At 49.7% G+C, this 14,263-nt stretch overlaps 1 protein-coding gene across 1 annotated transcript in view; it reads left to right on the forward strand.

The window, feature by feature from the left end:
* Positions 1-24: 24 nt before the first annotated feature.
* The window catches only part of ppp2r3a (protein phosphatase 2, regulatory subunit B'', alpha), a 30,969-nt gene continuing 16,730 nt past the window's right edge, over positions 25-14,263 (forward strand). The window contains exon 1 of the mRNA XM_056296134.1: positions 25-3,496. Coding sequence (XP_056152109.1) covers positions 671-3,496 — 2,826 coding nt within the window. The 5' untranslated portion in view covers positions 25-670. The remainder of the gene's footprint in view (positions 3,497-14,263) is intronic.

The raw sequence follows: 14,263 nt of genomic DNA on the forward strand, positions 1-14,263 counted from the left end.
GCAACCACAGCCAGAACCGGGGGAAATGCTGAGGCCTCGCTGTGCTAGGATTAGGCCCCTGGGGCGGCTTTTGTGGAAGGATGGATCATAGCCCTGCTCCCTCTTGTGTCACTGTCCTCCGCGGCCGTCATTAGCGGCTAATGAGCTGCAGTTAGAGAGGAAGCAGAGAGAGTTTCTCCGCAGAGAGAGGGAGGACCCCCACAGCTGTTATTAAGAGGCCCAGGGACTCCAGGCAAGAAACGGTGTGCTTCAGCTGGGGAATGGAAACCTTTCGAAGCTCTTATAGCTACAGACGTGGAGGGATATCAACCTTGGAAGGGTTTTGTTTGGTTTTGGCATTTCCATTCACATGCTGAACGCCAATTTTCTTTTTTTTTTTAATGGGATGAGTTTTAAGCAGGAAATCTTTGTTCTCTTTTGAGGAAATAACAAATATGTGTTTTCTTCCACTGTTTGGGTCTCTGGGAAATACAACTGTTGTTCAAGAAGACGACTCACGCTGTGGATATACTTTTTTTTTTCTTAAGCGAGGAACTGTGAAGACGACTACACACGCTTGTCCAAATATTTAAAAAAAAAGAAGAAAAGGAATTGATAAATTTGATTTTTTTTTTTGTTTGTTGCTTGTTCTATACCCTAGTTGACTGCCTAGCATCAGACGTCCGTTGCCATGGCAGCAGCCTATCGCGTGGTGGTGAGCAGCATAAGCTGTTACAACAGTGTTGTGGTGGACCGCCGTGCACACACGCATGCCGTGCACTATTGTTCAGGGCCGTGCGGGGCACTCTCCCAGGGGCTGGACTGCAGTGTGGCACACCGTGGCACCTGCTCCGAGCTGCTTGTCACCCCTGATCTCATGAGGGTTGACCTCAACCACGCGCACACACACTCGCGTAGCATCATCACCGCGGCTTCTCATCAGATCCCGCACCACGGAAAAACCAGTGTTGTCATGGACAATGGGTTTAACGCGGGTGTCGCTCTAGAGCGCTCGGGCAGCACCAGTAATGTGTCTGTGGGGGAGGACAGCCCCCCGTGGAGGGGGAAGAAGACCCCCAGCGGAGGAGCGTCCCCTGGCAACCTCAACTTTTCTAGCAGTCTGAAAGACATCACCGGTGAAGCCATTAACCTGGCCAGTGGCAAGATAAAAGAGTTCTCCTTTGATAAGCTCCGCCTGTCCTCCTCCAGCCATGTCACCTTCCGGAAGGGCCGGAAGGTCCGTCCTGACTCTTTCAGCCGTCGTTCGACAGACCTGGACATCATTTACGGTCACTTCAGCTCCAGTATCGCCGCAAACAGCATTGCTAATTGCACATCTAACAGTGTGGCCAATGGCACTTCTAACGTCACGGGTAACGGCACGGCCACCTCCAATGATGAAAACCTACCTCCGTTTTCCCTGAGTAAAGTGATGGGATTGGAGGAGACCAAGCTGAGAGGCAGCACAGGCAGCCTATCTACCATTTCCAAAGTGGGGGGCGGGTCTACTGGCAGCCTATCCAGCATTTGCAGTGGGTCGTTGGACCAGGGTCTGAACACAGTGGCCTCTCGATACCTCAGCACACTGGGGGAGGAGAACCTGATCGCCCGTCTGCTGGAAAAGACACGGGCTGAGGGGGGCACTGGGGTTGCAGGGGGGGAGGACATCCGGGCCTGCTTAGACATCCTGCTGAAATGCTCAGAGGACCTGAAGAAGTGCACAGACATCATAAAGCAGTGTATCAGGCACAAGGGCCCAGGGAGCGGTAGTGGGGGGTCAGATGATGAGGGGGCAAGTCCTGAGAGTGTATACCGCACTGTGATGACCAGACTCAGCTCCTACCTGAAGAGACTGCCCCTTGAGCTGGAGGGAGCTGGGGGGCTTGGAGGGAGTGGGCAAGGAGGCCAGGGCACACCTGGAAATGGCCACAGTGAGTTGGCAGAGCTGGTCAGCAGCCTCCACTCCATCCAGCAGGGGCCCTTCTCACCAATCTTCGGTAATGAGCAACCCCCCCGCTACGAAGATGTGGTGCATTCGCCACCAATCCCTAAAATTGTTCCAACTCCAACTCACTCCTCTTCATCTTCCAACTCCTCTTCTTCTCTGAAAGAATTTGGCCACACTAAACCGGTCCAGGTTTCCAAAATGGCTCCGCTTACTAATGGACTACAGCATACACACACTCCTTCCAGCAAACAACACACACTTTCTCCCCCATTGCTCGCACACTGTCTGCCTGCCTCCTCCAAGTCCCCAACGCAATCTCCACTTCGAACCTCTCCAACCCCACCGTACACTCAGACTCCTCCACTGTCCCCCATGGAGGCTCTCTACATTGAGGAGGAAGCAGATTTGGGCAAGAGTCAAGAAAACTCCCCACAACAGACACACACCTTGACCAGAGATGTAACGGACAGATATACCACCTCGCAGAACAGAAATGGAACAGCATTTGGTCAAAATACACATTTATTTGAACCACATGCACTCCAGATTCCATCAAATACTCCACCATCCAAAACGAGCCACAGCCCTACCTGGCCTGCCCAAGTGACTGCTTCAGCTCCTAAAACTGTCCCACACAGGAATGACGACATCGACAAGCTGCTGATGGATTTAGAAAATCTGTCTCAGAGTATGAGCCACCCCAGGGACACTGAGCCTCCGCTCCCTGCCAAGACCAGGAGGAGAGAAGCAGGTCTTGGGATCAACTCCAGCCAGGCCCCGTCCCAGCCTTCTTCCCATATCCAGTCCCAGGTCCAGAAACCAGCCAGCCACCTCACTGCCAACAGTCCTACCACCAGGACCTCCCAGGGCTTTGTGTCTGGGCCTCCCCAGTCTGAGAACTCCGAAGATACCGTAGAAGAGGCGGATGACGGTGCACTGCTGCTTAGGATCCTTGAAAGCATTGAGAGCTTTGCCCAGGAGCTGGTGGAGTCTGGAGCAGGGAGTACAGGGAGCTCTGAGAGGAGCAGCGGGAAGGAGAAGGAGGTGATGAGACTCCTGCAAGATACACTGGCCACTGCTGGCAGAGTAGAGTCCCCTCCACGGAGCATAGATATGCTACCGCATCCCCCCGAATCACGCGAACACACCTCTGCAGCTCCGCCTGTGCCTCCCCCTGTGCCTACTCCTATTCCCCCTCAATCTGAAGCTGTGTCTGTGGTAATACCTGGACCTCCACCTCAACCTACACCTACTGTTGCCCCTCCTGCTCTACTTACTCCTACTGTTATAGCTGAGAGTAAAACAAACGCTACCCCTGAAGTTATAGAGGCCTCTAAAGCTGAAACAGCCTCAACATCTGGTCACAGCCCTGACCTTGGTCCATCAGCCTCTTCCAGCCTAGCTGCCTCCCCATTTCCAGCTGTTCCTACACCCGTGGCTACACCTGAATTACCTGTCCCTGTTGTCAGCCCCACTGCCAGAGATGCTGCTGATGTCGTCAGTGACCATGTTAACGTGAGAGAAAATGGTTCAACTCTCCTCATCCAGCAGACTCCCGAGGTGATCAGGGTGAGTGATGCACAGACAGACAGAGACACACAGACAGATGGATGGATAGACAGACAGACAGACAGACAGACAGAAACAGTTACCGGCAGCTGGACAGGCTGGCAGATGGAGACTTACACATTTAGCATGGCTGCCCTAATAATGATGTGATCATTTGCTCTCATTTTATTTTCCACCGATAATAATAATGCTAGTATGATGTCGTATCACAACACTGAGACATTTAGTGTAGAATGTCCACTATTCCTTAAAGCGGTCAGGATGTTGAGGCAAGAGATGAAAACCGTGATTTATCATGAATGACAACCATGATTACAATATACAGCAAAATAAATGGGTTAAAATTTCATTTGTGATAATTGTGCAATCCTAATGCACAGATTTATGAATATAGCTCCATTTGTGTAAGCGTTACATGCTTACAGATAGACAGACAGATTGAGATGGACTGAGTAATAGACGCTACGTGACGGCTTGGCAGGCGGTTTTAGATTGACACAGCCAGACAAATAAATGGAAAGACGTCATTGTTTCGTTTCGTAATTGTGCCATTTGAAAAGGTCAGGTAAGATTTGTTTCTTCCACACTGCTACAGAACTGGGCCAGCGGCTCTAAACGGGTTTTATGGGCCACGATAAACGCTATTCGTTAACTGATAAACATGCTGATACAGTCTCTATACCTGGAATGGAACAGGGGGCTGGCACTTCAAACCATGGAACGGAGTGCTACACTATGGAATGGAGCAGCTCTTTGTGCTAGGAGTGTCTCTGTTGGTTTTTCATGGTTAGTGCCTATGTTTGGTTCTGCAGAAGTGTGCACTCGTTCGTGTATGTGAGTGTGTTTGTGTGTGTGTGTGTGTGTGTGTGTGTGTGTGTGTGTGTGTGTGTGTGTGTGTGTGTGTGTGTGTGAGAGTGTTGGTTGTGCTCTCCTCCCTAGGGAACATTTAGGGGTAATTTAGGGTTGTGCTAAAGAGAGTGAGAGAGACAAAACAAGGGCGAGAATTGGAGCATGTGTGTGTGTGTGTCTGTGTTTATGCGTTTGTGTGTTTTGTGTGGGTGTGAGTGGCGCCAACACTGCAGCGAGTGAAGTCGAGAGGGCAACTCAGCCGCTCCTCTGTTGTGGGTGTTCAACGGCACATTATGGGTTTAACTAATGGTGTGTGAAAGACAGAAAAATCACATCCACACACACACACTCGCACGCATGCACACACACACACACCCAGACACACCCAGGCACACACACATGCATGCATGCACCTACACACACACACACATCCAGACACACCCAGACACACATACACACACATGCACACACACACACACACACACACACACACGCATGGACACACACTCATGCATGCGCACACACACACACACACACACACACACACACACACTAGCATTGGATTGAAAGGAGATTGTTTTGCCCACCATGGCTCTTCCTTCATCTCTGCTGTAATCTTTGCTCATTTGCTTATCTTTCTGCTCTCCTGTCATCATGTTTACTTGTGCGGTTAGAGGTGTGTGTGTGTGTGTGTGTGTGTGTGTGCACCCATGTTTATTTATCAGGCTATGTAACCTTACGCCCTACTGATATGTAGGGCACCTATTTATGAGGTAACCATGGTAGCCGGCGCATTCGGAAAAGAACAGCCAGCACCCTAACAACATCATCACTCTGTCTGATTCCTCCTCCATCTTCCGTCTAACCCCCCCGCGCCCCCCGCCCCCGCCCCCCCCTCATCTTCCCTCAAGTCTTTCTCCTGCTCCTGTGCCTCGCTCTCATCTCCTCTTACTTCTACTTTGCTCCTATTTAACTGGGTCATTTGTCTTCCCTCTCTGTGTTCTCCTTTTTTTTTCTCATCCTGTTTGTCTGTCCCCTCTGTCACATGGTCAAGGAATCAGTCTAAGTGCCCCCCCCCCCGGCCAGCCTCTGTCCCGTGATTGGCCGCAGTGTTATTTTGGGTGCGTGTTTGAGTGTTGTTGCCGTGTGGCGGGCAGGGCAAGCAAACGAGAGGTGCCGATTGGAGCGCAGCGGGAAGGGGAGTGGGGATAGGGGGAGGGTGGAGGGTGTGCGTGGGCCCCGATGGCAGGCTGTTGGCAGACCTCGTGTTAATGGTATCGTTACCTTCTCACATACACACGGTCATGACAGAGCTAGGTGTGAGGGGGACCTATATCTGTCCGGCCCCCGCCCCCCCGCTGTACTATGGCATCCTGCTAACAGACTCACTGTCGCCACAGTGTAAATGGACCTGCGTGTGCATGAGCATGAGCACACTCACATTTCCAGGTGCCAGTGTGTGTCTGTGTGTACATGTGCATGTGTGTGTTTGTGTTTGCCTATGTATTTGAACATATATTTGTGTTTTATGTGAGTATATGTATGCATGTGTGTTTTTTTTTCTGTGAATATGAATGTTCATTTGTGTGTTTGTGCGTGTTCATGTGTGTGTGTGCGTGTGCGTGTGTGTTGGCCCGAAGGTAAGTTGACCCAGTGCTACTGTGGGTCACAGCTGAGTTTGGGAATAGCTCTCTGACACCCAACACCAGCTCTGGCACTCTGGGAATTATGCTAATATTCTCCAACACCCTCCCCACCCCTTAGCTCGATTGTATATTAAACTGCCAATCAAACTGTAAACGAGGCGAGCCCCACGCATGCAAGCAGATCCTCGCATGCTCTCATGCCCATCCACTCACACACGCATTAAACCTCGAAGATGTGTTTCTGTGCGTGTGTCAGTGTGTCGCTTTGCACAGCCTTGGCTTCCATGGGTAGTACTTTTCAGCCCCCGGGGAGGATATTGGCCTCACTCTGTAGCATCTCTGTATATGTGTGTATCGGTGTGTGTGTGTGTGTGTGTGTGTGTGTGTGTGTGTGTGTGTGTGTGTGTGTGTGTGTGTGTGTGTGTAAATGGATTTTTGTGTAATCGTGATCGTGCTGATGGAGTAATACAGTGCTTTCTGTAGCTGTCAGACTGCACCCATTCATCTCCATGGAGACAGGGGAAGCCAGCTCATATCAGGGGCCAGGCCTGGCCAGTGAAATTCAGAGCAGGTAGATGATGCTAGAGCACTGGAGGATTGAGCCAAGATTATCGGATGCATTTTGTGTCGTCTGTGGCATTGTAGATCGGTGACTGTTTTGAGAACAATCAGTAAAGCCGTCCTCTTTCTTTTTCTCTGTCTCTTTCTCCTGTCCCTGTTTATGGAGATCATCTATCATATATTGGGATTTTTTTTTTTAGGGATTTTTTTTGGGCGGCATGATGGTGCAGTGGTTAGCGCGGTTGCCTCATAGCAAGAAGGTCCTGGATTCGAGTCCCTGGGTTGTCCAACCTTGGGGGTCATCCCAGGTCGTCCTCTGTGTGGAGTTTGCATGTTCTCCCCGTGTCTGTGTGGGTTTCCTCTGGGGGCTCCGGTTTCCTCCCACAGTCCAAAGACATGTAGATCAGGTGAATTGGCCATACTAAATTGTCCCTTGGTGTGTGTGTGTGTGTGTGTGTGTGTGTGTGTGTGTGTGTGTGTGGGCCCTCTGATGGCCTGGTGACCCGTCCAGGGTGTCTCCCCGCCTGCCGCCCAGTGACTGCTGGGATAGGTTCCAGCATCCCTGCGACCCTGAGAGCAGGATAAGCAGTGATGGATGGATGGATATTTGGATTTTGATGGCATGTTTCTCTTTAGCTATATTTGACGTGTGTGTTTGTTTCAGAGGGGTGTTTCACAACAGCCACTGGTAACATGACTAACAGACACACACACACACACACACACACACACACACACACACACACACACAGACACACACACACACACACAGACACCTTCTCTTGAGGCATGAGCTGCTGCACTGATGGCTTGATTAGATGCGAGGCTAGTTGGGGTGTTTTTGCCAACTGTTATGGATTTATTACTTGTCTCGGGTAGCTTAGCCAAGTTTAGACTGGTTCTAAGGTGTGGTGTTGGTGCAGCGAGTGCAAATGTTATTGCACAATAGGAAAGTTCAGCCAAATAACCTGATTGATTAGGGATACATTCTAACCAGCTGGGAAAAATAAAATGTACTTTATTAGTTGCCGTTTCAACCGGTGTGATTACAAAGTAACTCTTTAGTGGTCTTTTTGTGTTGTTCTTGTCCATTTTTTCTTCTTCTGTATGTGTACTGATTGGAAGGAGAACAACACACCAGTACTGATGTGATACCCACTCTTCCGTGTAGCCAGCTATGCACACCTGGGGCTGAGGTATTACCGCAGTAATCCTGTAGCCAGCTCCGTGAGTCAGATTTGTGATCTTTTGATCGTGAGCGGTTTCTTTTTGATGCAGGAAGCCTGGGAAAATGGGGAGAAAAAGTGGTAGAAAGGAAATAGAAAAGTTGCATAAAGAAGGGAAACAGGAACAGGGAAACTGAAAGGGGGGATGAATGAGTATCTGTTTGACACAGCAGGGGAGAGGAGGGTTTTTTTTCATAGAGCTGTCGGAGGAAAAACAAAAAGATTTCACAGAGACTTAGAGAGGAAGAGCAACAGAGAGAGAGAGAAAGGGAGGAGAGACCACTGGACAGAAAAAGGGTAATGGTCTCTGAGGTGCAAGGGGGTTTCTGCTCGGAGTTGTTTTTCCTTCTCTGGGTTTGGAATAGCATGACATCATCCTGTTCGGCTGATTCAACAGGAAATGAGGTCACAGAAGGAACCTTGACCTGACGGGGAAAGACGCCCTTGCTGCTCATAGGTACCTATGCCAACCACAAAAGCCGGCATGCTTGTGTTCTTATGCACACTCGCATGCACACATATGCAGTTGCACATGCACATGCACATGCACATGCGAACGAACACATGCACATGTGAACAAACACATTGCACATGCGAACAAACACACGACTCTCAAACAGAGGTTGGTGTTGCTATGTGCAAGTGAAAAGTTTCCAATACACTCAATTGCATCCAAGGTTAGTCTTGACAATAGAACCCCCCTACCCAACCCCCCACCCCGCTCCGGACACTCCCTCACCACCACCACACACACACACACACACACATACACATATATATATATAAAACACAAAAAAAAGTGCACACTGACACACGACATATGTACATTTGCCCACACACGCACAAGGCAATAGTTCATTAAGTCCACACAATAGGCTGGATCTGATAAAAACATACACACACCTACACACAAACACATGCACATACACACATCCATACACACACGCTTTAAGGGAGTGACATCATGATTCACCACTCCCAAAGCAGTCTGGGATGTCATCCAACAACGGTTTCCCAGTGCAAAGTTGGTGTATGTGTGCTTGTGCACACACATATGAACACGTGTACACACATACACACTCATACATATACACGCACACACACACACACACACACACACTAGTTACAAATGCTTTCTGTAGAAGTCACTTTTTTATCTTAAGAGCTTTCGACTCAGGGGGATACATGTATGTGTTACGCTGTCTGTAGTCCTCCCTTTGTGTCACCATGGAAACCACCACAACATGTTTACAGACGATGGTGGGAGTCCTCAACCCCATAATACCAGTGGTGCACTGTGATTGGCTGACATAGACTCCCTCACAGAACCACGGCACCGCTGGAGATCAGGTGGAGACTGCAGGATTTTTTAGCTTTATTTCACATTGCTGTGTGCAAAGATGTTGTGTTCTTGTTCTGTGTGTGTGTGTGTGTGTGTGTGTGTGTGTGTGTGTGTGTGTATGTGTCTGTGTCTGTTTGTTTGTTTCCATGTGATAGTGAGTGTGTTGTCCCAGCTGGTGTGGACAGTGGGAGTTTGCCAATGTTCCAGAACACCGTGACTCAGGATAATTCTTGGGTGTCTTGACCCCCCCCCCCCGTGCGCACACACCCTCAAACCCTACCACCTCCACTTGCTTTTTTTAAAGATGATTTTTTTGGCATTTCTCCTTTATTTGATAGTAGCAGTATAGATAGACAGGGAAGACGGGGGGATGACATGCAACGAAGGTCGCCGGCTGGATTCGGCGACGTTGTGACCACGTGGTCATACAGCGGTGCGCTGCAGCCACTCGACTACAGAGAAGCCCCCACCCCCCACCACCTGTATTCCTTTGCATCCAACCCTCTGCCCGGCCCCACTCACCCTGGCCTTTTGGGGTTCCCCAAAAGTGCTTTAGCACAAACGCCAGCTTTATCCGGTTGACTTTCCTTGGAATCAAGATGACGCCACCCCCGGCATCCTTCCCACAGACTTGGCTGTGAAGAGAATAGGACAAGACCCACTGGGGACCGGGGTTCACGCCCAGGTCTCGTCAGATCCAACTATGGCCGGACTCGATGAAGCAGCGATAATTGGCAATGCTGTCTCCGAGAGGGGGGCGGAGTCGGCTTGTGTTCGTCACATGAATGCATATCTGTGTGTGTGGGGGAAAAAGCAGTGGTTCGGCCTGGTTCCGCCTCGTCACGAACGTGGCGAGGCGTCTCCTTCGTGAATGCCAGCCGGAGAGATGCAGTACAAGGGTGGGTGTTTGAACTAAAATAGGGGTCGATTGGCCACTAAATTGTGAGGAAAATCAGAAATAAATTTATTTTAAAAAAAAAGAATAGAACAAGAGCGCTCAGAGGGGAGGTCAAACCGAGAAATCCTGCAGCTCATGCCAGGCTTGAACTGTGTGGTCAGAGCACTATGGGGACTGATGGGGACTGACGGGGATGTGACTTATGGGGCCTGATGAGGAGCTGCTGCCCTCTAGCGTTTTGCAGGCAGGCGTACAGCCGGACAAACGTCCTCCCACTGTGTGTGTCTCTCATGTGCTGTTTGTTATGAAGGGGATCTATAGCTCCATCTACAGGTTGAGCTACAGTCCAACACCAGTGTTTCTAAAAGCAGGGTTCAAAAGGCTTGTTAATCAGCTGGGTTAAAGGATGACGTTGAATTGAACCCTTTTTGTAACAGAAGAGAATCAGAGAGCTGTTTCTGAGCTGCATTATGTCACCTGTTTTGAACGAAAGTATTACATAGTGTTTAATTGCAGGTAGGAGAAGGTGTGTCAAAGTCTCTCTGCAAGTCAGGTAAGGTATCTAGTCTACCTACCAATCACTGACAGTAGATATCAAGTGAAGGACTTGCTGTTTTAGAAAATAAACACTGATGAGGGAGCAGTGTTGCAGCTTCCATGCTAATAAGGCAAAGCGACATTGCTGACGTTGGTGCTGAACTCTCAGCATCACTCTGGGCTTAAATTCATCACACGGACTGGTGTAGAAACCCGTCTTGGTCTCAGTGTCTGACCGACCTACCGTGACGACCATCAACAGCAGCAAAGCACAAAAAGAAGAATTATCCTGTTTTTCAATGATGACACAACGGGTCCAGTTTGTGAAATGACAGAACAGTGTTTATGGCAAAAAAAGGACGTGTAGATCTACTGAGAACAGCAGACCTATATATGTAAGCTGTTTGGGATAGACTCGAGTATTTCCCATGGTTCATTGTTTCATATGAATTTCCTCTACTGAACTGGAGCGGTCATAGTTCCTGACCAGTATGATTGCATGTGGAGCTTAAGGGTTTTAACATATGGGTGGTTTTAAATCCTGCCTCATGCCATTAATATAAACCTAAACGGGGGTAGCGTAACGGGCTATTCCGTTGCCTACCAGCACGGGGATCGCTAGCTCGAATCCCGGTGTTACCACCGGCTTGATCGGGCGTCCCTACAGACACAACTGGCCGTATCTGCGGGTGGGAAGCCAGATGTGGGTATGTGTCCTGGTCGCTGCACTAGCGCCTCCTCTGGTCGGTTGGGGCACCTGTTCAAGGGGGAAGGGGAAACCGAGGGGAATAACGTGATCCTCCCATGCGCTACGTCCCCCTGGCGAAACTCCTCCCTGTCAGGTGAAAAGAAGTGGCTGGCGACTCCACATGTATCGGAGGAGAGGCATGTGGTGGTCTGCAGCCCTCCCCCGGATCAGCAGAGGGGGGTGGAACAGCGACCGGGATGACTCCGGAGAGTCGGGTAATTGGCCAAGTACAATTGGGGGGGGGGGGGGGGATCCAATAAATAAACCTAAATGAAATCCCCACTTTCATGCGTGCACTTCGTTGCAGCCTTTACTCCAACCCTGCAAGGGGGGGCTGTTTGTCAAACGCAGGACAGGGTTACGGCTTAATGCCGTTGCCTTGCCCCCCCCCCCCACGACCCCCGTCTATCTTTTTCCATCGAGCTAAAAAGAAATGAACGGAATGACACGTTGAACTGCTAAGCCGTAGTATTTGCTACACTCGAGTGACAGTTGCCTCTCAGCAAACTCCCGACCGCCGTCACCGACGCAGGATTACCTTACTTACTCCGCATCTGAAGATAGCCGCGGAAAGGTAAAGCTAAACTCAGCTGCCCGTTTAAAAATAGAAGGCCAGCTCTGCCTTATGAAGACCTGTGGTTGTGTTTGTTGGTGTTGAGCGCGGCTGGTGTTTGCCAAACTCCCCTGATCTCTGGTGACGGTGACACGCTCTGGGTAATGTAGAAGGCTTGATTGTCTCAGCGACACGCCACAAAGTGAGACGCCAAATGTTTTGCCCCGGGGACAAGCTGTTCCCCGCGTGGTTAAAAGGAGATGTGCTGAGGCAACTCCCTGCGCGCCGCCGCCGCTCATCTGATCATCTTGGAAGAGTTACGTGCAAATGCACGTCGCTTTTTGATCGTTTCTATGCCTGGAATATTTCAGACTGTAGCTAATCCATGAATATATGTAAATAAGGAGTTTTTTTTTTAATTAAATTTTTTCTCCCCAATTGTATCCGGCCTATAACCCTACTCTTCCGAGCCTTCCTGTCGCTGCTCCACCCCCCTCTGCTGATCCGGGGAGGGCTGCAGACTACCACGTGCCTCTCCTCCGATACATGTGGAGTCGCCAGCCGCTTCTTTTCACCTGACAGTGAGGGGTTTCACCAGGAGGACATAGCGCATGGGAGGATCACGCTATTCCCCCTCTCCCTCCCCCCGAACAGGCACCCCGACCGACGTGAGGAGGCGCTAGTACAGCGACCAGGACACATAACTACGTCCGGCTTGCCACCTGCAGACACAGCCAATTGTGTCGGAGGTAACACGGGGATTCGAACCGGCGATCCCCATGTTGGTAGGCAATGGAATAGACCGCAACGCTACCCGGATGCCCAGTTATCTCTGTTATTCGACAGGCTCAGATACTACCGCAATCACCACATGTCATAAATGAAGTCAGTAAATTTAACACAGACAATGATCTTCAGGATTGTAACTTAAACAGCAGGTTTGTTTTTAACCGTTTATCTGATTCTTGTATCTCGAGTGGTTTTTGGTTTCAGCTTCTTCCTTAAAGACATTGTACCAAACAGCTGGTGTGGAGATCAAATCCGTGTGGTCTCAGTTGCCAGGACGTGTCTCTAACCATTAGGCCCCCTCCTACTCACAGTCAGAAAGCCGGTCGGTATAGCTGGCTGTGTGTTTTCACGTACCTGTCCTACGCTCCTCTGTTTCGGATGTGGGTGAAACTACGACCAGCAGTGAACCACCTCATCTGTTGTTTCCTAAATACCACATGAGCTGCTTTCAGTCACTGCCGCTCAGATGGGGGGGGGGGGTCCCAAGGCATGTGTGTGTGTGTGTGTGCGTGTGCGTGCACGCCCGTGTGTCTTTTGTGAAAGGAAGTGAGTCTGGGAATTGAGGAAAGAGCAGCAATGTGAAACTTGTTTCCTGCTGTTGGCACGGTAACCCTGGGAGCAGTCTGCCCACCACACTCGATCCAGGCAAAGGGTTATCGCCATGGTGATGGCATTTGGCATGCTCATTTCCAAGTGTGTGTGTGTGCAAGTGTGTGTGGGTTTTTAGGGCAGGAGTGTTGCTAAGTACATGGCACAGGATTACAGTAATCTGATTACATGTAAAGGTGAAAATTATAATTGTTTCTAGTGACAACAAAAAATTAATTGGTTATCAAAGGGAATATTTTTTTTGGGGGGGGGGCACGTGATGGGATCCCTCAGCGACATACTTAAAGGTGAAAAGAGCGCTTTGCTCATGAGTTCCCCAGTAGAGACATACTCTATTACAGCCTAAAGTACTGGTCCACCATGGTCACTGATGATGACAATGGCAGTCGAGCTACAGATACAGTTTATTTATCTACAATAGAACTTGAACTTTATTTCATACAGAATTTGTTGCACGTGGGTGTGGCTGTGTGTGTGTGTGTTGTGCGCATGTGGGTGTTTATGTATGTGTGTGAAAGCGCATGTACATATTTGTTTACTTGAAAGGGTATGTACGAAGTCTGCCCAGTGCCCGAAGCAGAAATAAACATCAAATTGGAGGCTCTATATTTATGTGGGTAATTTTACACACAGGAGGCAGCCACTTTCACACAGCAGGGGGAGGGGAGGTGTGTGTGTGTTCGTGTGTGCGTATGGATATGTGTGTTTAGGAAGTTGTTATGTTCACACTATTCAACCTCTATGGAGATTAGAAGAAGCAGTTCCAGTTAACTGGATCCATCGAGGTTCGCACGCACACGCACGCACACACACACACACATACACACTACACACACACACACACCACACACACGCGGATGGCACGATATGACAAATTAGATACATGTATTCCTGCTTGTCTTCTAATTAGACCCTCGGGCTGCATGTGGGTGTGGGGGGGAGTGTATTTAGCGCTCGTAAAAGGCCCAGGCTTGGTTTCGGGTTGGACAGCTGACCCGCCCTACTTCGC

Source organism: Lampris incognitus, chromosome 16 (genome assembly GCF_029633865.1).
Source record: "Lampris incognitus isolate fLamInc1 chromosome 16, fLamInc1.hap2, whole genome shotgun sequence".
Classification (NCBI taxonomy): domain Eukaryota; kingdom Metazoa; phylum Chordata; class Actinopteri; order Lampriformes; family Lampridae; genus Lampris; species Lampris incognitus.